General features: G+C 44.0%; 1 protein-coding gene across 1 annotated transcript in view; it reads left to right on the forward strand.

Annotated features, from left to right (window-relative positions):
* NEK10 (NIMA related kinase 10) overlaps nucleotides 1–25,159 on the forward strand; it is a 587,606-nt gene that overhangs the window by 330,031 nt on the left and 232,416 nt on the right. Inside the window, exon 26 of the mRNA XM_029587074.1 lies at nucleotides 6,671–6,866. Coding sequence (XP_029442934.1) covers nucleotides 6,671–6,866 — 196 coding nt within the window. The remainder of the gene's footprint in view (nucleotides 1–6,670; nucleotides 6,867–25,159) is intronic.

Raw genomic sequence — 25,159 nt, forward strand, 5'->3', positions numbered from 1 at the left:
CCAAGTTTGTTCCCAGTTCTCCCAGGGAAGGAATAGGACTTCCAAACCCCACTAGTTTAATAGCCTTCCTTCTCCCCTGTTAGCCCCGACCTTTAAAACCTTGCAGATCTGTCTATTTATGTTTATTTTACAACTTACATGTCATCCATAGGAGAAGTAAAGTTATGCAGCCAGGGGGCCCTGCACGCGCTGATTTCAATGTGAAATCCAGGAACGCCCATGCTCTGTCCATGCCCTGCCCCTATTGGAACTTTTCATTTGTGCATGTAGCCGTGCATATGCAGGCGGCTTTTAAAATCCACTTGGCGTGCCCCGGCCCAACTTGTGCACATATCTCCCGGTTTTTGGGTGCGCTGGGCTTTTAAAATTCACCTTCAAGTAAATACTGCACAAATGAATGCACATGCTAATGGTAGTTAGTGTATGTGTGTTAAACATAATGTACTTTTAGTACATAGGTCCTTTTGTTAGGTGAGTTGCATTAGATAAGCAGATCTCAAATATTGGAGGTAGATCACAGACTGCCTTCTTGTGACATGGCCATGGCCCCACCAAGTTTAGGCAAATGGGCAGAACAAGCTATTAGTTAAAAACGCTTCTTATCTGCCTACTAACCAACTCCTTCCTGCTTACTGAAGCAGTGCTCTGCCTCCCTGCAATTCTCCCCCTTCTGTGCAGCTTACTTGCAGCAGACATTATAAGACATAACTTCCACCACAAAAAAGCTGCACATAAAAAAAGAGTATCACCACGAGTAGTCCTCTTTACTATGGACCTCTGCAGCATTGGACCTGCCCGCTCTTGTTTCTTTGTTGTCACCTTTGCCATTAGACTTCCTTTGCTGCTACTACTGCCTGACCTTCCTTGCCGGCAGATGTGACTTTCTTAAAGCCGCTGCCGCCAACAGACCCAACTTGCTTAATGTGGCCACCATCAGATCTGCCTCACCATCAGATTTGCAGTGCATCTAGGAGAGCGGGAGGGCCTCTCACCACAGGCCACAAGCACTTTTCCAGACTGGAGACAGAGAGGTAACTCATCCACCTGGACAATTAATGGCGAGGACAGCTGAGAGAGCAGGTTGTGGGAGCTGGAGGAGAGCAAAAGCAGAGAGGAGGGGCAAAAGAGAAGAGGAGGATGAGGAGTGAAGTGAGTTGCAGAAGGGGGGTGAGGAGAGCTGGGAATAATAGGGAGAAGAAGCTGTAGGCAGGAGAGAGAAGAGAGCATGGGGCGCAGGAAGAAAGAGGAGAGGACTGATTGGAGGGTTTTTTTGTTGTTTTTGAGGGAGAAGTATTATGGTGAGGGCACCCAAGGCTTCATCGTTTTTCCTGTTGGGGGGTAGGGGTGGGGGGGGGGGTTATGTTGGGGCTGCCGAGCCTTTGCCATTTTTCTCATGGGGTTGGGAATACTCCTCCAAAAAGAACAGGAAAAACTGGGCGGCTATCACATAATATTGGTGCCACTGAACAAGGTAACATAATATTGATGGCAGAAGAAGACCAAATGGTCCATCCAGTCTGCCCAGCAAGTTTTTTATGGAGTAACTGCTGTTCTGTGCAGGTTACCCCCATGTTTCTGTTAAGTGCAGAAACTGCTGCTCCATGTAGGTTACCCCCCAAGCCTTATATTAAGGGTAGTAATGAAAATCAAAACCAGCTCTGTCATACCCAGGTCAAAATTACTGCTATCAACATTTTTACAGGATGAGCAGCCTTCTTGATAATTCAGACAATGCTGCTTGAATGTGCAATTAATTTGGCACTTTTTCCTTAATGTCTGAATATCAGTACTGTGGACCATAAAATTCAGGGCCTTGACTTTTTTTCTCCCGCCAAAGCGTAAAGCGATGTTGCAATTGCATAAAAATCATGAAAGATAATTGGTTAAGGGTAGTAATCCCCATGACTTCTGTTAGGGAAAGAAGCTGCCGCTCTGAGCAGGTTACCCCCATGCACCTTTTTCTTCATTTTCACCTCTAGCCTTTAGGGATCCACAGTGTTTATGCCATGCTTTTTTTAATTTGTTTACTGTTTTCATTTTCACTACCTCTTCCAAAAGGGCATTATTGCAGGCATCCACCACTCTCTCAGTAAAGAAATATTTCCTGATGTTGGTTCTGAGTTATCCCTCCTATGGAGTTTGATTTCATGACGCCAAGTTCTACTGCTTGTTTTCCAAGGTTCGAGAATCGTGCATCATTAAAACCTTTTAGGTATTTGAAGGTCTGTATCATATCTCCCCTGCACCTCCTCTCTTCTTTGGTATACATTTTCAGTTCCTTCAGCCTCTGATAAGTCTTCTGATACAGACATCACACCATTTTGGTCTCCCTTCTCTGGACTGCCTCCATCCTTTTTGAGATACGGTCTCCAGAACTGAACAAAGTACTCTAGGTGAAGCTTCACCAAGGACTGTATAAGGGCATTATCATCACTTTTTTTTCACTGGTTATTCGTCTTTCTATTAGCCCAGCATTCTTCTGACTTTAGCTACCGCCTTGTCACATTGCTTTACCGCCTTCAGATTTCCAAACACTATCACCCTAGGGTACCTCTCCCAGTCTATGCTCATTTGGTTTTCACCCTCATCACATACAGCTCTTTTGGGTTACCAAACCCCTGATTTTATGACTATTTTTTGGCATTGAATCTCAGCTGCCAAATATTCCACCACTTTTCAAGTGTTCTTAAATCATTCTCTCTTCTCCTTCAGGAATGAAACTCTGTTACAGATCTTAGTTTCATCCGCAAATAGACAAACTTTAACTTCTGGAATGTCACTCACAAAGATATTGAACAGAAGTGGTCCTAAAACTGTAACAGTACTTCACTTGACACCATTCTCTCTTCTGAGTAAGTTCCATTTACCATTACACGCTGTCTCCTGTCAGTCAATCGTATTTGTCTGACAGGACCTACCCTTGGTGAATCCTTGCTGCCTCACGTCCAGCACCCTACCAGTTTGTAGCTGTTCACTTTCCTTTCCTTCAGCAATGTCTCCATTAAATTTTCCACCACTGAAGTGAGGCTAACCAGCCTGTAGTTTCCAGCCTCCTCTCTGCTATCACTCTTGTGAAGCAGGATCACCATCACTCTTCTCCAGTCACATGGCACCATTTCCATTTCCAGGGATCTATTAAACAGATCTTTCAGTAGACCCGCTGGCACATCTATGAGTTCCCTTTGTATCCTGGGATGTACCTCATCTAGACCCATGGCCTTGTCTACTTTCAGTTTTCCTAGCTCTTCCCATACATTCTCCTCTGTAAACAGGGTTGCATCACCCCACTGCCATATATATTCTTCTCAACCAGCAGCGGTCCTTCTCCACGGTCTTTTTTAGTGAAAGTGAACTGAAGTATTTGCTTAATATTTCTGCCATTACTATGTCTTTCTCCTCACATTGCTCTTCATCACCTTTCAATTTCACTATACCACTTTGTGCCTCTCTTCTTTCTCTGATATATCAGAAAAATGTTTTGCCTCCTCACTTTACCTCTTTGGCAATCCTTTCTTCCTCATGAGCTTTTGCTTTCCTGATTTTTTTCTTTGTCATCGTCACTTTCACCAGATATTATTCCCTGTGTTCTTCTTTTTGAAATCCTTTGTACTTCTTAAACGCTATTCTTTCTGCCTTTATTTTTTCAGCCGCCTCATTTGAGAACCAGATCAGTTTCTTTTTCCTCTCACTTTTGTTTACTTTTCGAACATACAGATTTGTTGCCTTTGAAATGACTCCTTTTAATTTGGCCCACTGTTGTTCCACCTCACCCATTTTTTCCCAGTCTTCTGGTTCTTCCTCCATGAACATCCCCATTTCGACAAAGTCCATATTTTTGAAATGTAAAACTTGGGTCTTTGTGCAAATTCTTTGTATCTTATTTGCAATATCAAATCATACCGGCTGATGATCACTGGTGCTCAGATGAGCACCTTCTCGGACATTTGAGACATTATCACCATTTGTGAGCACCAGGTCAAGTATCAAACCCTCCCTTGTCGGTTCCATTACCATTCGTTTGAGCAGAGCCCCTTGAAAGGCATCCACTATCTCTCTACTTCTTGTAGATTCTGTAGAAAGGATACTTCAATCTACATCCAGCAGATTAAAATCTCCACCAAGCATTAGCAACACTTCTTTATTCTTTCCCACCATTTGGATGTCTTCAACTAGATCTTTGCCCAATTCATCTGTCTGAATCAGAGGCCTATAGACTGCACCAATGTAAATGGAAACACCATCTTTTTTTTTAGGACAGCCCATAATGCTTCTTCCCTACCCCATGTCCCTTCCATTTCAGTTGCTTGTATATTGTTTTTGACATAAAGTGTCCTCCCCTTTTTCTGTCCTTAGGGGCGGATTTTCAGAGCCCTGCTCGCCTAAATCCGCCTAAATCCGGGCGGATTTAGGTGAGCAGGGCCCTGCGCGCCGGTGCGCCTATGTTCAATAGACCTACCGGCGCGCGTAGACCCCAGGACTCACGTAAGTCCCGGGGTTTGGCGAGGGGGGCGTGTCGGGGGGCGGGCCTGGTCGGCGCGGCGTTTTGGGGCGTGTCGGCAGCATTTTGGGGGCGGGCCCGGGGCATGGTTACGGCCCGCGGAGGTCCGGGGGCGTGGCCGCGCCCTCCGTACCTGCCCCCAGGTTGCGTCCCGGCGCGCTAGCGGCCCGCTGTCGCGCGGGGATTTACGCCTCCCTCTGGGAGGCGTAAATTCCCCAACAAAGGTAAGGGGGGGGTTTAGACAGGGTCGGGCGGGTGGGTTAGGTAGGGGAAGGGAGGGGAAGGTGAGGGGAGGGAACGGGCGTAGGCTGCGCGGCTCGGCGCGTGCCGGCTATACAGAATCGATAGCCTTGCACGCGCCGATCCAGGATTTTAGCGGATACGCGCGGCTACGCGCGTATCTACTAAAATCCCACATACTTTTGCTGGCGCCTGATGCGCCAGCAAAAGTACGCCAATTTGCACGGTTTGAAAATCTACCCCTTAATGTGTTATAGCCTGGGATGGCCGTATCCCAATCATAACACTCCATGAACCAGGTCTCTGGAACAGCAAAGATGCCCAAGTCTGCTTCCACCATTAGAGCTGGCAGGTCTGGGATTTTACTGGCCTGACTATGGTCATTTGTGCTCATAGCTTTCCAGCTCCTCTCCCTCAGCATGCTGCTCTCCTTGGAGAACTTTTCTGCCCTATTCAGCTGATTTTTGTTAGTTTCTTCATCCACTTCTTGGGGAGGGGGGTGGGGGCGACATTCCAATTTCCTTCTGCCATGTTTGCCATTTTTCTTTGGGGAGGTATCAAGTAACATACCAGCCCTCATTCCTTATTAGAACAGTGACTGGGGCCCAGCTTTGTATAGGAGGAAATACAGTTCTACTACAGTTTTACATTGCATGCAGGGTCTGACTTCTTGGGGGTTACCATTTTAGTATTTGTCTACATATTTCAGTTTCTAATTTGTGATAACTTAGATTGTATTTGGAGAGGGTAATGTTGAATGTGTGATCAAAGTGTGATATTGTGATAGCACTTAGTTTCTGTGTAGGGATCTGTACCATTGTAACAGTCCAGCTTGTCCTATTTTCCAATCTGCACCTCCCAATAGGAGGTGTTTTGGTGTTCTATGGCATGCTGCAATGTTTGTAGGGTTGTTCCACTTGACAAGTCTCACTGAAATTTGGTAATGGTGTCTTGCTGTGGTGTTGGTAATGATGTCAAATTTCAGTGAGATTGTTCATGTGGAAAGTCTCTGAGGGATGTTTTGTATGGCATGTTGTAGGGGGAAATACTCTGCATTTGTTATTGAGGGAGAGTGAGAGACTGTGGATGCAGAGTATATATTTTCGAAACTGGAAGTGTAGTGTTTTATATTGTTTGTCTTGCACATACCATGATAAAAATGAATCCCACTTATAAACCAGGGGTGTGATCTCAATCTCTCAAATTTACTGCTAATGCCCATCTTAATACCTGCATTTTGCCATTGTACCCATCCAGAGCTCTTATGCTATCTGTACTATAGTCAGAGTATTGAGGAGTGCCTAAAAGTTTTTAATCAGGCTAATGGTGCCCAAACAAATGGGAACTATTTCTGTATCAATGCAAAGAAAGAGATTGGCAGTGGGAACTGGGTGCGAAGCTTGGATGAAGCAAAACAAAAGTTGTTCCGCTGCCCCTGCACACATCATTGAGTTTATTAGGGTTTTGGCAAGCAGGTGCTATATTAAGAAATGTGCAAACAAGTATAACTTTATTTTATTTACTCTGGATAGCATTTTCAAACTCTTCCCTTGTAGAATGGAGTAGTTGCTAGGGCTAATTACAAAATCCGATGAGAGTCTGCTTAATGTTTGTATGATGAGGCTAGCTTTGTTTAACTTACATACTATAAAAGTCTACTGAGAAAATCTGGCAGTGACATTCAAAACAATAAATGTTATGTGTAATTATATGAAAGTTTGTAATGAAAAACATTTTCATTGGTTAATGCATGGAATTGAAGGTCAATAAAAAATTATAGAGGGTGATTGAATTAACTTGGTACATTTCTTGACTAGCAAAGGTATAACCTTCTCTAATTTTTAATATTTTTTTACCTTTATTTCTGTGAATTCAATGGATTAACATGGCAACCACACTACTTTAGACCTTGGTTAATGCTTATTTTCACAGGTGCCTGACACCTGACTCAGAGGTCCGTCCAGATATTGTGGAGGTCAGTGCAATGATATCGGATGTAATGATGAAGTACCTTGATAGCTTGTCTACATATCAGTTTGCCTTGGAGAAAAAACTGGAACGTGAGAGGAAACGCACCCAAAGATATTTCATAGAGGCTAATGGAGGTGCAATATCTTATCATCACCATGTAAGTGCATTTACTTTTTACACAGAAATATTATCACTGGTACATTTCTGTGATTAATATAAGATTTCAATTTGAGAGACAGGTGAATTCTGCATGTCTCTCAGTGGCACACTGCCAATATTTAGTTAATGTAAGGGTCCAGTTTAAATGAACAGTTACATTACAAATGAAAAAAACTATTACTACTTGCTGACAGAATGATCAAAAGACAACTGTGGCTAATTTTGTGTGCCCAATATCAAATTAAACAAATCCAAAGGAGCAAGCAAACTGATGCACATCCAGCACTGAAATTATAGAGAAAGACCAAAGGTGATGTTAATGCAAAACTGCAAAATTTATTGTAAAGTTTGGGACAATACATTCTGCACATTTCCATTAATAGTATTGTTTTATTTATGATCTGTGAATTTGATGATGAATATACATTGATTTTCTTGTTACATCTGAAATATTTCACAAAAGGTACAGATCTTTTTAAAAGTGTAATCCTTTGTGTCACAGATACCTGACTTCATTAGATAATAAATATCCCTTGCAAAACATCTATTGCTTGGAGGAAGAGATGGCACCTGTTTTGTCCCAGTATCTTCACATCTTTAATTTGTAATTACTAGTCCCAGGGTGGGCCGCTTGGCTGAGAATGTATTTGTTCAGCTTGTCTTGCTATCTGACACAGTTCTATAGTGACATCAATTGCAGTGCTTTGGTCTGCATCATAGAGCAAAGCTTTGTACTGTGATCTCTTGTACAGGTATTATTCAAGGTCACTCAATTTACCTTATCAAAGTTAACTCTTGTTAATAGAATTTCTCCATTGAAAAATTAAACTGAACTTTCTTTTTAACTTCAGAAAGGAATGTAAAAGCAAATCTGGCTTGTAAAATTGGTTTATAGGCTCATTTTAGGGATGAGCTGGGAAATATTTTTCAGTTTGTTTTTGGATAATTTTTTATCCTTTTTTTTTCTTTCTGTTTGTTTCAGAAAAATAATGTGTACTATCTGCAAATAAGGGTAGATTTTAAAAACTCTGAGTTGGCGTCCATGTGCATGCGGTTCCTGACATGCTCACATGGACACAGCTATTTTATAACATGCGTGCGCATGTGCAGGCGGGTCGGGACTGCCACACGTGGGGGGAGGGGTGAATTTTAAAAAGCAATGTGCGGCGTTGCGAGTAGGCCTTCCCCAGTTCCCTCCCAGTCCGCTCCAATTAAGGAGCGGACTGGGCAGAAACTTCCCTATACTCTACCCATACCTAACCTTCCTACCTTTTCCTCTCTCATCCTGAAAACCTAAGTCCTACCTATTAGATATTTTTTTTATTTTTTAACTTACTGCTCCTTTGGAGCAGAAGTAGACTCTGCATGCTGGCCGGCTTCCCCGGGACAGCGTCTAATGGTGCTGTCCTGGCTCGCCCCCGCCCCTCCCCACCCAGACCCCACCCCCCTGGCCTGCCCCTTTCTTTAGGCCTGACACTTCTGCACATTTTGGGGGTTGCATGCGTGGCCGGGCCCTTTAGAAAATGCACTCTGCGCGCGCAGGTTCCGGCCATGCATGTAACCCTTGGTATTTGCATGCGCAGGCCTCTTAAAATTTGGCCAATAGTGCACATTGTTTTTTTTTAAATAAATGAACTTGAAAATATGGGGGATTTCTGGCAAGATTGTGGATTTGTTTTGTGGTCAAATGAACCATAACAAAAATGCCCACTTTGATTCAGATTACCATTCATTTTAAAACAAATGCACATCCTTACTCATTGGCCCTATAAAAATGAAGAGCATCAGATATATACTTTGTGTCCATTTACTTAATGCAGTCTGGATTTCATCATTGAGAATTCCTGCTACGGAGCATCAGAACTTCTCATCCATCATTCTTTACAGTTTTGGATTGCTCCAGCTCCGTCTTCAGAGATTCTTTTGACAGCAACACTGGTAGCTTATGTCAGAGCAATGTTGAAAGTGCCCGGGATCTCAGTATAATGCAATCTCAGTGTAGAAAGAGGAATTTTAAAAGGAACCAGGTGGGTGGAAGGATCGGGGGGAGGGAAAGAAGGGATCATCTATGCAAGAGTTAGCTAACCAGTAAGTGGGGAGGCCGGCACTATTGGATGGACTTCTATTATTTTTAAAACCACAAATGGAAGGGTTTTGGGGGTCAGGGGAGGGCCTTGGCCTGGCAACATTATTTTTTTTTTACTGTGAATTGGGAGATCTAATTTGGGCTGTCAGTCCTGCTTAAGTCAATATTTATAGGTTTCGCGCTCCTTAACCTGTTATAATCTTTGAATTTATTTATTTATTTATTTATTTATAGACTTTTCTTTGCCGACATTCGGGAGGCACATCATATCGGCTTACATTGAACTGAAAGGAGGAAAATACAATGAACAGAATAACATGTCATAGTTAAACGCAAATGGTGTAGGATATAAGTATCGTAAAAACATTCAGAGATTATATATAATAACAAAAGAAATAAATAGCTATGGAGGAAAAGGTAGAAAGAAAGAAAGAGAAACTTTGTACAAACTAAGAAAACTTTATCTTTAACAATGAGAAAGTGGTATAGGGGTTATGAAGTGCAGCAAAGTTCCAGGGGGGGGGGGGGGTAGGGGCACAGATGGAAAAAGGAGAAGAGCAAGGGGGGGAGGGGCACGTAATGGAAATTCTTAGAAAGGTCCATTTAGAGAGGTCCATTTAGGAGAAGTCTACGTATTGGTTGAGTCGGGGTATGCCTGCTTGAAGAGTCATGTTTTGACTCCTTTTTTGAATTTGTTGAGTGATGGTTCTATTCGGAGGGAAGGGGGGAGGGAGTTCCAGAGGTAAGTGCTAGCTATGGAGAAAGCCCTTTCTCTGGTGAGGGACAGATTTGCAGCCTTCAGGGAAGGAATGTGTAGGGTACCTGCATGAGCACTTCTTGTGGGGCGGTTGGAAGTGTGGAAGCGAGGCATTTCTTCCAGCCAGGTGTGATTGAGTTGGTATAATGAGCAGTGAAGAATGGTGAGTGTTTTGTATTGTGAACGGAAGGAGATAGGCAGCCATTTAAAGTTATCCAGGAACACGTTCGCAGATTAGGGGTGTGCATGCCAAATAATATTTTGTTTTATGTTGTTTCATTGGGGGGAATTTTTTGTCTGAATTTCATTTCTTTGGAGGCTATTTTTGTTTTATTTTTTCATTTTTGTTATTTTGGCAAATAGTGCACACTATTTCTGAATAGCGCATGCTATATGTAAATAGTGTGTGCTATTCAGAAACAGTGTGCATTATTCAGAAATAGTGCACATTTTTTCAAATAGTGAGTACTATTGCAATAGAGTGCACTATTTCTGAATAGCATTCACTATTCAAAAATAGTGCACAGTAAAAATGATAAAAAAGTAAACCTCAAATTTCTTGGTTTTTTCTATTTCTTTTTTTTAAAAAGAAAATAACATTAGCTATGTGGTTTCAAGTGAAAGCACATCTGTCTCCTGTATAACTTTAGTCATGTCCTCAGCCACATCTGGAAATAGCCGAATAACTTATTCAGCTAACTCCAAGTATCAGGGTTAGCTGGATGATATTCAGCTAAATGAACCCTGCCTTTTAAAACTTCCATTATGCCCATTACTTATTTGGCTAAGTTTTATCTGAATAATGACTTATTTGGCTAAAAGTTTGCTGGATAAGTACTGGGGATATTCAAAACACATTATCATTCAAATATTGGTCTTATGATGTGCTCAAAGGGTTGCAATTTTATTGAGCATATTTTACGGGCACACCCTGGACAAACCAGAAAGGGTGACTTATGATAATACTTAGGCCTAATATATTCAGTATTATTCCCATAGACAAATGGTGGGCCAAGACTTTTTTTTTAGATATGTTAGTGCTAGAAGGAAGTGCAAATGTGGCATTGCAAGACTCAGAAGTGAATGGGATGGAATATGTAGAAGAAGATGAGGAAATAAAGCGTAATTGCTTAACAAATTCTTCTATTTGGTTTTCATAGTGGACAGGGCTGGTGTAAGGATATTAGGGGCCCTAGGCAAAACTTCAGCCACACACCCCCAACCCCCAACTCAGTCTCAGAGTCTTTGCTCTCTCCTCCATAGGCATCCTCACCCCATCTCATTAACCAATCCTCGATCTTCCCCTCTCTCCATTTCCCACGTTACTGCTCTCCTACTTAATCCCCCAGTCCTTGCTCTTGACCCCAGCCCCCAATTCAAATACATTCTCCCCTATACCCAGGCTTCTGTCCCACCTGGGGCCACTCTCTCTCCCTCGCGTCTGCACTCTCCCTCAATCCCCCCCCCCCCCTCACCCAATCGGAGTCTGCTCTCCCTTTAATCTCAAAATGTCCACTCTCCCACTTAATCCCTCAGCCTTTCTCCACTCACTCCTCTCCAGCTATCTTTTTCTCTCTCCATGCCATTTCCCCAGGTCATGCTATCCCAGGCCCTGTTCTCTCCTTAGGACTGTGACTGCTCGCTCACCCTCCCAGCCTTTCTTCTTCTCTGTCCTGAACCCTCTGAAGTTTTTTTTTTTCCAGGCAGAGAATGACCACTGGCTGGCTTCCCTGCAGCATAGCATGCTTGCAACTGTCCTCCATGATTTGGGTTTGCAGTCCTGCTGCCTCTGATGGCTCAATATCAAGCTTCTGCCCTGAACTCAACTTCTCTCATGCTGGGTCTGCTTGGCCGGGGTGGGTCTCCCCCTTTTCCTACCCATGCACCCCTCGTTCCTGCTCCTGCTCCGTTCCTCTTCAAGTGCGCACACAGCAGATAGCATGAACTTCTCCGCTGCATGTGCACTCGAGGATTTCCTGCCTTCCATTCCAGCCTCGGACTCCCAATAATGATGATGCTGCTGTGGGGGAGGGGGGGTGCAAGGGCCTGAGAGTGAGTGAGGAAAGAGAGGTATTTAAACTGTGATTAGCTGGGTCACTGCCAGTAAATATTTGTATGGCTGCCGCAGCCACTTCTCCCTCATCTTGGGCATGGCCCAGTTAATGCCGGCTGTGTTATGCTGCCGCCCCCTGGACCGTGGCACTCTAGGTGGCTGCCTAGTCCGCCTAATGCTTCCACCGGCCCTGATTGTGGAAGGGCCAGGAGCAGGACCACATAAAATGAGCACAAATAATATTGTAAGCGAAGTAAACCTGAATACATTTTCAAAAAAGTGTGTATGTGAGGATTTAACTACATTTAAAGTAGGTAAAGTGATGGGGCCAGATGAGATACATCTGAGGGGGCTAAGGGAACTTTGCGAAGTTCTGACAGCTCTGCTTCTTTACAGTCAGGATTAGTTCTGGAAAACGAGGTGGGTGGATGTGATTACTATTCATAAGGAAATAAGGAGGAGGCTGGCAACTATAGGTTGGTTATTCTAATCTCTGTGGTGAACAAATTAAGGGAATCACAGCTAAATCAGAGGATAATGCAGTTTCTAGAATCCAATGCAGCATGGTTTTTACCAGATGTAGATCTTGTTAAATGAATTTGATTAGTTTCTTTGATTGGGTGACCAGAGAGTTGGATCAAAAGAGAGCTCTAGATGTGGTGTACTTGGATTTCAGTAAGGTCTTTGAGAAGGTACCACATAGATGATTTATAATAAATTGAGTGCCCATATGGCGTAACTGACTGGATTAGAAGCTGGATGAGTGAGAGGGACAAAGAGTAGTGGTAAATGGAGTTCATTCTGAAGAGGGAAATGTTAGGGATTAATCCTTGGACTTGTTTTTTTCAGCATTTTTGTGAGCGACATAGAGGAAGGATTGCCACAAACGGTTTGCTTTTTTTCTGTTGATATCTAAATCAGCAACAGGGTGGACAGCCAGGAAGATGTGTAAAACATGGAGAGGGATCTAGCAAAGCTCAAGGAATGGCTTAGGGTCTGTCATTTAAGATGAAATGCTAAAAATGCAGAGATATGCATTTAAAGGGGAATTTTAATACCCGCACATGGACGTCCATGTGCTCGAGGTCACCAGCGGTGCACACATGGATGCGCTGATTTTATAACATGCGCGCGTCAATTCGCCTGTGTAAGGGGGGCATTTTATAAAATGCATGTGGCGACGTGATAGGCCCTTTCCCCAGTTCTCTCCCAGTCTGCTCCAATAAAGGAGCAGACTGGGAGGGAACTTCTTACATCCCCTACCTACCCTACCTGCCTTTTCCCCTATTCTCCCCGATCCCTAAAACCCCTCTTTTTTTTTTTTTTAATTTCAATACTTACCTGCTCTCTGGAGCAGTAGTAGGTTGCACGGGCTGGCCGGGTGCTGGCACGCACTTCACTGGGACAGTGCTTAATGGTGCTGTCCTGGCCCACCCACGCCCTGTCCAAACCCAAATCCCGACCCCAACCCTCCTCGGTCCTCAGCTTTTTCGAAGTTGGTTCTTCTGTGTGTGCCAGAAAATACACTCTTGTATCTCCTATTTTTAATGCACACCAGCCTTTGAAAATCGGGCCACTGGGGGTAATTTTCAAAAGGAGTTACGCGTTTAAATGTAACTACTATTGCAGCAATTTTCAAAAGCCATTTACTCGAGTAAAGTGCACTTACACTAGAAAGTTCTATGGACAATTCAATGGCATATGTTGTAGCAATTTTCAAAAGCCCACTTACTCGAGGAAATGCTTTTTAAAAGTAGGCCCTTAGGCTGCAAAAACCCAAGGGTGAGGTACAGTATAGGGGTAAAATTCTTCTAAGCACAAACAAAGAGCAGGATCTGGGAGTCATTTATCTGATGATTTTATAAGGTGGCCAAACAGGTGGATAAGGTGATGGAAAAAGAAAGATGTTTGGCTCATAGGGAGAGGAATAGTAAGCAGAAAAAGAGAGGTGATCTTGCCCCTGTACAGGTTTCTGGTGAGACCCCGTTTGGAATACTGTGTACAATTCTAGAGACCACACCTTCAAAAGGATATAAACTGGTTAGAGGCAGTCCAGAGCAGAGATTCTCAACCAGTATGTCGCCAAGCACTGGCAAGTGTGTCGCGGCTCCAGGTGTCCCACTGGCCCAGTTGTACTTTCCTTCTCCCTTTTTCCAGCCTCCGCGGGCCAATGGGAAGCCCCCTTCATTCTTCCTGCCCTCGTGCAGGCCAATTGGAAGCCTCCTCCCTTCAACCTGCCAGTGGGAGTAGGAAGAAGGGAGGAAGCCTCTGAATGGCCAGTGAGGCAGGAAGAAGGGGCATCGCATAGCCCAGGGGTAGGGTGGGAGGAATGGCAGTGTCGAACCCTGACCAAGCAAGGCTGCCACAGGAGCACATCCCCGTGGCAGCGAAGAGGAAACCCGACCCCGACCAAAGCCACCACAGGAGCTCATCCCCCTGGCAGCGAAGAGAAAACCTGACCCCGACCAAAGCTGCCACGGGAGCTCACCCCCATGGCAGCAAAGAGGAAACCCAACCCCAACCAAGCAAGGCCACCATGGGAGCCCATCCCCGTGGCAGTGAAAAAGAAGGCCCACCAGAGTAAAGCCATGGCGGAACTGGAGCCCATCCCTGCAGTGAAGGAAAAAGAGGTTTGGCGGTGAGAGCTTGTGTGTGTGGGTGTGAATGGGTGCTTGGGTGAGAGCTTGTGTGTGTAGATGTGAATGGGTGCCTGGGTGAGAGCTTGTGTGTGTGGGTGTGAATGGGTGCCTGTGTGAGAGCTTGTATGTGTGGGTATGAATGGGTGCCTGGATGAGAGCTTGTGTCTTTGGGTGTGAATGGGTATCTGGCTGAGAGCTTGTGTCTGTAATAGAGATGTGAATCGTGTGATCGATCGTCTTAACGATCGATTTCGGCTGGGAGGGGGAGGGAATCGGATCGTCGCAGTTTGGGTTTTTTAAATATCGTGTAAATCGTGTAAATCGAAAACCAGCACACTAAAACATCCCTAAAACCCACCCCAACCCTTTAAAATAAATCCCCCACCCTCCCGAACCCCCCCAAAATGCCTTAAATTTCCTGGGCTCCAGTGGGGGGGAGGGCGGGAAAACCGGCACACTAAAACAACCCTAAAACCCACCCGACCCTTTAAAATAAATCCCCCACCCTCCCGAACCCCCCCAAATGCCTTAAATTACCTGGGGTCCAGAGGAAGGGTCCCGGTGTGATCTTTTACTCTCGGACCTCCGGTGCGTTGTAGAAATGCGCCGGCGCTACCTTTGACCTGTCATATGACAGGGCAAAGGTAGCGCCGGCGCCATTTTGTTTTTTTGTCCCCCGACGGCAGGAGTGTAGGAGATCGCTCCCGGACCCTCGCTGGACCCCCAGGGACTTTTCTCCAGCTTGGGGGGCCTCAGTGTTGCCGTACGGCCGGCGCAAAATGGCGCCGGCCGTACGGCAACACAATTCGACTGCAGGAGGTCATTCCGGACCCCTGCTGGACTTTTGGCAAGTCTTGTGGGGGTTAGGAGGCCCCCCCAAGCTGGCGAAAAGTCCCTGGGGGTCCCTGGGGGTCCGGGAGTGATCTCCTACTGCGAATCGTTTTTTCATACGGAAAAACGATTAGCGTGCAGGAAGTCGTTCCCGTCCACCGCTGGACTTTTGGCAAGTCTTGTGGGGGTCAGGAGGCCCCCCCAAGCTGGCCAAAAGTCCCAGGGGGTGCAGCGGGGGTCCGGGAGCAATCTCCTACGCTCCTGACGTCGGGGGACAAAAAACAAAATGGCGCCGGCGCTACCTTTGACCTGTCATATGACAAGGCAAAGGTAGCGCCGGCGCCATTTCTACAACGCACCGGAGGTCCGAGAGTAAAAGATCACACCGGGACCCTTCCTCTGGACCCCAGGTAATTTAAGGCATTTTGGGGGGGTTCGGGAGGGTGGGGGATTTATTTTAAAGGGTCGGGGTGGGTTTTAGGGTTGTTTTTAGTGTGCCGGTTTTCCCGCCCTCCCCCTTCCCCTCCCCCTTCCCCCAATTTACGATTTTTTGACGATAAATCGGGGGAATTGTTATTGTATCGCGGCTCTAACGATTTTTGATGATTTAAAATATATCGGACGATATTTTATATCGTCAAAAAATGATTCACATCCCTAGTCTGTAGGTGTGTATGGGTGCCTGGGTGAGAGCTTGTGTGTGTATTGGGCCTGGGTGAGAGCTTGTGTGTGTATGTGGTGGGTGTGAATGGGTGCCTGGGTGAGAGCTTGGGTGTGTGGGTGTGAATGGGTACCTGGGTGAGAACTTGGGTGTGTGAGTGTGAATAGGTACCTGTGAAAGAGCATTTGTGTGTGAGAGAGGGACTGGTTAGGAAGATGACTGGTGTGTGTGTGAGCGAGACCAAGACTGGTCGTGGGGTCTAATTGGAGGTGTGTGTGAGTAACTGGTTGTGGGCGCTAAGGAAGAGGACTGTGAGGACAGAGCTTCAGCAGCCCTTGCTGCTTCTGGTGAGTGCTATTGGCCTGGAAGGGAAAGGAGTAGGAGAGTTGCTGGAGAGGGTAAGTAAAGGTGGCTTTTTAAGTTTATTTTTCTTGATTTACTGCCATTTTAATTATTGGGTATTATGCAATGTCTGCTGTTTTGAAATACTTTATTGATATTTAGACATGTTTTAATAATTTTTATGGGTTTTTAATTGTTGGATGTTATTCTGTTCAGCAGCTGTTTTGTAACAATTTTAGTATAGCTTTACAATTATTTCTGTGTGGAGCTCTAATTAGTGTTTGGGGCCTGATTTAATATTTGTAGTGTTGCCTTTTCATAGATAGGGTTGTTATGTGTTCCATAATCCAGGTGTAACTTTATGCGGGTTAGTTTGTGTGCATTATTGCAGATCCTGGGACTATGTTAGGTGTTATATTTCTCTTTCCATTTCTCCAGGTTTGCCCTGCATGCAGAGTGGCTTTTTTTGGTTTTCCATTTCAGTTTCTGTCTCCATATATAATTTGTGGTTTTTCTGTACTTGGTGAAGGTCAGTTCTGCGTGTGTGACCAAGGTGAGGTATTTTACTAGCATGTAGGCATTTGTATCAATCTTATTTGTTGTGTTTTCTCAATTGGACATGCATTAGTGGTATAAGGAGGGGTATTGTGCCTGGTAGTAAAAGGAGTTTGTTTTGCTTTTACTGGGATGTCATCCGAACCAGAATATCTTTTTTGTATGGTGAGTTGTACAGGGTAATGCCCTAAATCTGCTCTGCACTCATTGCTGGGGGTTGAGGGGATCCCTGTGGATGCAGAGGGCATGTTTACATTTAGCCCCGTGATGGTCTCATGTTCAGTGTGTCACGCATGTGAGAACCATCTGTCAGGTGTGTCCCAGCCAAAAAAAGGTTGAGAATCACTGGTCCAGAGCATGGCTACTAAAATGGTTAGTTGTATTAATTCTAAAATATATGAGGATAGACTTACAAGTCTAAACATGTATATCCTTAAGGAAAGGTGAGATAGGGGAGATATGACAGAGACATTTAAAGATCTCAAAAGTTTCCATGCACAGGAGGTGAGTCTCTTTAAACGGAAAGGAGGCTCTAGAACGAGGGGTTATGGGATGAGGATGTAAGGGGAAGACTCAGGAGTAATCTTAGGAAATATTTCTTTACAGAGATGATACTAGATAGATGGAACAGCCTTCGAGCGGCGAAGGTAGAGTCAAAAACAGTGTCTGAATTCAAGAAAGCATGGGATAAATAGCGGGGACATCTGAGGGACTGATGGGAATTGTAAAGCTAAATTAGTTGGGCGGATGGACACACTAGATAGGCCATATGATGTTTTTTTGTCATCAGATTTCTATGTCTGTGTTTCTATGTTAGAATAGGAGAAAACCTTTGCTAACTCAGTTCAGCAAAATGAATTTTAACCCATGGGAAACATTGACAAATAATCGATAAGCATATGGTTGGAACACCACTATTTATTTGGTACAGTAGAGAAATAGTTTCCTGGCCACAGATTGAGCCATCAACTGTTTTCTTACAAAAAGAACCTAAATTGTATTTACTTGGAAATATAGTGCATTAAAACTCATCGTGTGTGTGATGCTTGGCTCAGTGCATGCAATACAGAACACCATAAATAAGTTGGTATGCTTAACCCCCCCTTCTGTACTTTGAAAAAATTTCCAGTTAAGGAGAATAAAATAATTACATCCTAAGGGACTGATTTTCTAAGCTTTATTCCATACAGAATGAGAAGAAAGTAAATTAGATCCTAAACTTGACAAATGCTGCCAAAATGCTCTGGGCTTTTGGTGATTTGGTTTAAATTCCTTTTATACAGACATCAGGGCTCCTGGCCGGGATGTGGACAGCTGAGGAATGGGGGCTCTACTTTAGGGGTTTGCAGCCAGCTTGTACGTTTCTGGCAAGAATGCAGGCAAATTACAATCCAGAACAGGTAACATAGGAACAAATACTAGAACAAGACAAGATCGGATTCTTGGAGAATAGGAATTGGACTATGTAACATCATTTCTACATTTGAACCAGTAAGAAGCACAGATAAGGGAAGAGCTGAAATACAATATTTTTAGTATTTCAGAATGGCTACTGAATAGAAATTCATGACAACCAGGACTTAAAGCAGACACAAAGAACAAGAACATCTCTATGGAGTAACATATCAGGTTCAGGCTGAATATGTTCATGCCAAGAAGCTCTGGGTCAAATGGAGAGCATGACTTAATCTCAGTAGGCATCAGATGCTGTAGAGCTCTATCTTCTGGCAAAGATTCATGCATGTTATTGATGACTGGAATTAACCTTTTGATTGGAGCCAGATACAATTAAGCATTTCCTATGGGCACCGGTTCAGAAATGACTTATGCAGCAGATCTAGTACTGGTGGCACCTTCTATGGACATAGGTTTGTTTATTTATTTATTTATTTATTTATTTAACGGCTTTTATATACCGATGTTCATGTACTAGTACATATCGCGTCGGTTTACCGGGAACTAAAGTTGGAAATTACGTTGAACATATAGGTACAAATAACAGAGCGAAACTTCGTATGGAATTATAGATAAGGCAAAGAAATTGTCTAACAACTATTACAAGTCATAGTCAATTAATGATAGTATTGGATAACCAAAAAACTTAAAATTTACAACAGACTTAGTAAACATGAGTGGAGCATAACGCACATCTAACAGGTAAAATCAAGAGAATAAATTATAACAGTATATCGTTACAGCTTCAAACATCAAGCGTATAGGGCTAAGAGATAAGTGGATCTAACCCTGGACCAAGGCTCGGGAGAGAGACCTTTAAGTGAAGGCTTTTGTGAAAAGCCAAGTTTTAAGCTTCTTTTTGAACTTTTGACTACAAGTTTCTAGACGAAGGTCCGTGGGGAGGGCATTCCAGTGAATGGGACTGGCACCTTCTCCAGAGCCACAGAAACAGGAGTTGATTCTTCCACTGAAGGTAGGCATTGGAGAGTGCCCTCTATGAACGCAAGTTCAGGCATGTACCGTACTTGTATAAATTATGCTTCTAGGTGATAGAGAGAGAGAGAGAGGCGGAGGATGTTATTGGTGGAGGTACAGGTAGAGAGAGGAGGATGCTGGGGGGAGGGGTACGAGAGGAGAATATACTGGGCAGTGAGAAAGAAGAGAGGAGGATGTGAGGAGGAGAAGGGAAGGGAGAGAGAAAAGAGGATGCTGGGCAAGGGAGAAGAGCGAGAAAGGCGGATACTGGGAGGAGAAGAGGCAGCAGATGCAAAACTGAACCTTTACATAGGCCAGTGTTTCTAGGCCACCCCGGTAGCATTTCTGCTGGTCTGCAGAGCTATGGTAATTGGAGGAGGATAATCAGCTCTGCAGCTGTACTGCACCCTGCACCACAGCCAGCAGAACGTTTTTCCTATGCCTTTCCCTCGTCCTGTCCTGCAGACCTTTTTTTTTCCCCCAGTTAGGGCTGGTACCATTGCTGGGAGGTGAGCAGCTGCAGCTAGCTGAATGTTAACAAGCCTGCATGAGACTGAGTCAGGGTCTGTACTGCTCTCAGACCCCCACCTCCCATACAAAAACTAGAACAGGACCTGAGAGCAGAGCAGATGCTGACTCAGTCTCAGGCAGGCGTGTTAACATTCAGCTGTAACTGCTCCCGTCTCAGAGACTGGTCCTCAGGACTGGTCCCAACTGAAAAAAAAAGTCTGCAAGGTGAGGATATTAATTGTAATAGTGTTGCTGGCTGACAGCGGGGAGGAAAGAGAGAGATGTTGTTTCTTTTTTTCTAATGACTAACTGGTGTGTGACTCGATGGGGGAGGTAAAGAGAGAGGGATTGATTCTTTTTTCAATGATCAACTGGTGGCTAGTTTGATGGGAGAGAGAGGTCATTTTTGTTTTCTGAGGACCATACTGTTGGCTGGTTGGGAGAGGGAAGAGAGAGAGAGATGAGGGGGCTTTTTAAAAAAAAAACACCACAAAACAAAACACTTTTCTTAAACTGGCCTTCTTAAAATGATACAGACCAGTTGTAGGGCTGACCCATGACATTACAATCCAGGTTGGGGAGGGAGTATATCCTAGGGGTGTGCATTCGGATTGACCGCATTAGTAAAACGCAACTCATATTTTTTTTTTACTTAAAAAATTGATTCGACATAAACGATCGGATTTCCCACATATCGAACATAGATATGTTCGATATGTGGGAAATCGCGATTGTTGAGCCAAAATAAAAATATAAACCCCCTCACCCTCCTTAATCCCCCCCCCCCGACTTACCACAACTCCCTGGTGATGGAGCGAGGAGTGAGGACGCCATTTCTGCAATCCTTGGCGAGAAGCATGTGACGTCGGCGGCACGTCGAGTGACGCCGGCGTCACGTGATTCCCGGCTCGTTCGCGCCGGATGGCTCGTTCGGCCCAAAAAGAACTTTTGGCCAGCTTGGGGGGGTCAGGAGGCCCCCCCAAGCTGGCCAAAAGTTCTTTTTGGGCCGAACGAGCCGTCCGGCGCGAACGAGCCGGGAATCACGTGACGCCGACGTCACGTGATTCCCGGCAAGTTCGCGCCGGACGGCTCGTTCGGCCCAAAAAGAACTTTTGGCCAGCTTGGGGGGACCCCCTCAAGCTGGCCAAAAGTTCTTTTTGGGCCGAACGAGCCGTCCGGCGCGAACTCGCCGGGAATCACGTGACGTCGCGTCTGAGTGACGCGGCGCCACGTGATTCCCGGCGAGTTCGCGCCGGACGGCTCGTTCGGCCCAAAAAGAACTTTTGGCCAGCTTGGGGGGGTCAGGAGGCCCCCCCAAGCTGGCCAAAAGTTCTTTTTGGGCCGAACGAGCCGTCCGGCGCGAACGAGCCGGGAATCACGTGACGCCGCGTCACTCGACGTGCCACCGACGTCACATGCTTCTCGCCAAGGATTGCAGAAATGACGTCCTCACTCCTCGCTCGATCACCAGGGAGTTGTGGTAAGTCTGGGGGGGGGATTAAGGAGGGTGAGGGGGTTTACATTTTTTTTTTGCACATATGTACATATACCCAACTCATTGGATTTTTTTTATGTCCATATTGGCCGCAAGTGGGACCCCCTTTCGGACATAAAAAATATGAACATAAAATTTTGCTCTCCACATCCCTAGTATATCCTCCCCCTAAACTTAACATTTCTGAGTGATCACTCCCCCCCCTCCCCCTCAACACCACACACTGCTCCTCAGTCCATACAACCAGTCCATGTAATTTAAGAAAGGTAGCTAGCCGGTCCCTGGCATACAACATTTTGAGAAATGCTGTCCTAAGCCAATTAATACACTTGTACCAGAGAGATAGATTTTTCTTTTAGCTTCTTACTATGTGGCCTGTTCTTGTTGTTGTCACCTGTTTAAAATAAAAATAATCTAAATTGCTGAGAAACCCCAACTGGCTGTGAAAAGATGTGTTTTCCTTGTTGGAGCCTCCTGGCCACTCTTGTTGAGAGCAGAATTGAAGGGGCAAGCCCTGACAAATAGATATACACATTTTTAAATTGTGAATACACACATTACTGGGATAGTGAAAAGAGTATTCTTTAATTCATCTAGTAGGGGGGACTCTTTCATTAGGTTCCCTTTCTCCTTTTGCACATGTGTTTTTGGTAGCTGAATAAAATGTAACCCCTGATCTGTGCTCCTGCCTTGAAGAATCTAGAAGTTGGTGATGCCATAAAGGGGAGACCAGTTCCCTAAATAGCAGTTTACCAGGATGACTTAATTTAATGTAAAATAAAAATGGGAGACTACTGAAGTAGCAAAAATCTATGTGCCCCTGATGCACAATTTCTGTTAGTAGGTTGGTGTGCGTGTATATATATATATATATATATATATATATATACACACACACAGTATTTAGCACTACTTACTACTGAACTGAATAGTATGCAAGCAACGTGGATATAAAAAAATGTACTAAACAAAATGGTGGCCCAAGGACTTAAATCAAGCTTGAAGAAAGTTGTACTGTGGAATAAAAACTAATCAAATTGAGTTCAATATTCAAAGGCATTTAGCTGGATAGCATACAAGTTATCTTGCTAATTGCCAAATTTTGAATATCCCCAAAACATACCTGGCTAATTTTTAGCCAAATAACTAAGAGGTGTTTTGGGGGCATTCAGGGACATGGTTGAGTTAACTAAATAACTTATTTGGTTGACTCCAATAGCTGGAGCTAGCTGAATAAGTTATTTGGATAATTCAAGATGTGGCTGAGACCAGATAAAGTTATCCAGGTACCTGTGCCTCGATAACTTTAACTGTAGTCAACTATATTCAAAAGAATAGAGCCAGTTAAATTCAGAGCAGAGTAAAACAAAAAAAAACAAACATTTATGCAGGCCTTGAAACCCAATCCCTGACCCCTTCCCAAGTGTTCCAAATATAGAGCTTGCCGGTTCAATCCTCCCTTTCTCCCAAGGCCACACACACATTAAAAGAATATTCTTATTAAAAGCCACAAATTCCTTTCTCCCCGGTTCAATCATGTAAACTTACTTCTCATTAGCATCTCTTCCTCCCTCCTGCTCCCCCAACAGGCTAACCAACCTTAACCCTCTCTCTCTCCACCTAGCACGCTTGAAAATCCTTCTGTGGTGCTTGGGATAGTGGTACATTCCTACCATGATCCTAGACCCTTGTAGCGTTGCTTTGACAGCAATGCTAGTATTGATATTAGGGTAACTGTCTGCAGCAAAACTGGAAGCCTTAAATACGTAGACTTCACTTCACGCCCTTTAACTCCACTATTGATCTGAATGTTATATCTTCTTTTGTAATCACAAAATATTTAAAAAAAAAAATAGTATTATTTTGTTTGCTTCTGGAACAGAACAGAGCATATTGCCTTTAATATCAACAGCTTGTTTAGTGTGGTTTTGACTGCCAATTGTTTTGTGAGCATTCCAAATGGTGAGATCATATAAACTTCCTAATTTCAATTTGCTAGTTCTAATGCATATCCCTTCTAAATAATTTCCAAAAACAATTAGTCTGAGGTTATTTGGATCCACTCTTTGTTTAAATTATTGAAGTCAATCACTTTTTGGCCGCACTAAAGAGTAGATCCAAAAACCTTCATTGAGGTGAGCATATTGTTCCTGAAGAACGTTCTCTTTTGGGCCTTGTCTTTCTTGCTTCTCAAAAGGACTGTGTTCTTCCCCTAAATTTTGTGGCCTGTGTGACAAATTGTTTCCCTGATCAATATTTTCTGATGTCAGGTGATTGGCCTCAACCTTTGTATGACCTAAAAATTAGTATGCCTCTGTCTTTGGTAATCTTTGAGGTTTTTGTTCACTCAGGCTTTTGATTAACTTTTCAAATTCCTCTCCAAACAAACATTTTACCCTAACAGGAAGCGTGAACAGACATGTTCTTTAACTTAGCTCCGGCTGCCCATTAATGAAGCCAAAGTAGCCTTTTATCTCCTACTGGTGAAGTTAATGACATTGAAGAAGTCCTTTTAAGATGAAACATGTTATCTTGGAGATTACATGATGTGAGCTTTGTGAGGTGTGTCCGCTAGAGCTCCGTATGCCAACTCTTAAAAACAGCAATTTTGGGGATCTAATAAAGCTGCCACTTTGACCAAATTGCATTGATTGGTAGTGAATTGTATATGGACAGATTTGTATACAAAAATGATTGCAACATGACCTCTAAAGTGCAGAAAAAAGATAAGGAAAAGAGTAAGGTAGCAGAGAATAAGATGTCCGAAGAGTGCGAGTCACTGAGCCTGATCACTCAAGATGGGACTGCGATGAGCTCCGTGACTCAGGCATTAGTGACTGCAATAGAAAGTAAGTTTGAAATTATAATGACAAGTTTGGTAGAGTCAAAAACCTCTATTACTGATATAGGAAGTGTGTTGATCTGATGGAGGGAAGGATTACCCTTTTAGAAAATGACACACATATGCTGACAGGAAAGATGGCGAAGTTAGAAAAGAAAATCGCATTAATGGGTGAAGTTTAAAAGTCTTGTGTGCACCAAAGATAGGGGATATGTGCATAAGTTGTGCCAGCGCGTGCCAGGTGGATTTTAAAAACACACGAGTATGTGCATATCTCCCAGTATGCGTGCAAAAGAATTTTTGCAAACAAGAAGCTGGGCATAGTTTGAGTGGGGCCTGGGCGTTCCTTTTCAATGAAATCTGCTCATAAGTATTTACACGAGCATGGGTGTTCCTAGTTTTCTCAATCAAATTGCATAAGTATTTACTTGCACATGCAGGTGCCATGGTCCCAAACTGGGTAAGTTTACTTCTACTATGGATGGCTTGTAAGTACAGGAACAAAACAAAATCGGCTAGTCAGTAGGATTTTAAAGGTAGGGACTAACAGGTTGAAAGGGTGGCTAATAGAGGGGATTGGGAAGTCCTATCCTTTACCTGGGCTAACTGGGAACAAACTGGGGAAACTGGTAATTGTGTCAGCGTGCATGTCTACTAAAATTCCCCCCACTTACACGGTAAAGGCGGCATTTGCATGCACATGCATGCGCGTCCATATAAAATTGTGCACACGTACACACATTCAACCTATTTTATACCATTTGATCATGTTATAATATGGCTGCATCTTTTGGCATGAGCTGGCATACGCGTGCACAGGTGCGCCCATGCGGCTGTTTCAAAGTTACCTTCCCTGTAAATTGAAACTCAATGATCTAGAGAATAGGGAAAGGAGAAATAATTTAAGATTTTTGGGAATTCCAGACACTGTCCATGAGGAAGAACTGACTATTGACTAACACCCTTCAAAACTGGCTCCCACAAGCACTAAAGTTGCCAAAGGTGGAAGGGAAAATGATAGTGGAGAGAATGTACTGTGTAGGGCCTAAAACTGCCTGAGGCCTAAGACCACAAATGGTATTGGCGAGCT

Source organism: Rhinatrema bivittatum, chromosome 2 (assembly GCF_901001135.1).
Source record: "Rhinatrema bivittatum chromosome 2, aRhiBiv1.1, whole genome shotgun sequence".
In the NCBI taxonomy this organism is placed as follows: domain Eukaryota; kingdom Metazoa; phylum Chordata; class Amphibia; order Gymnophiona; family Rhinatrematidae; genus Rhinatrema; species Rhinatrema bivittatum.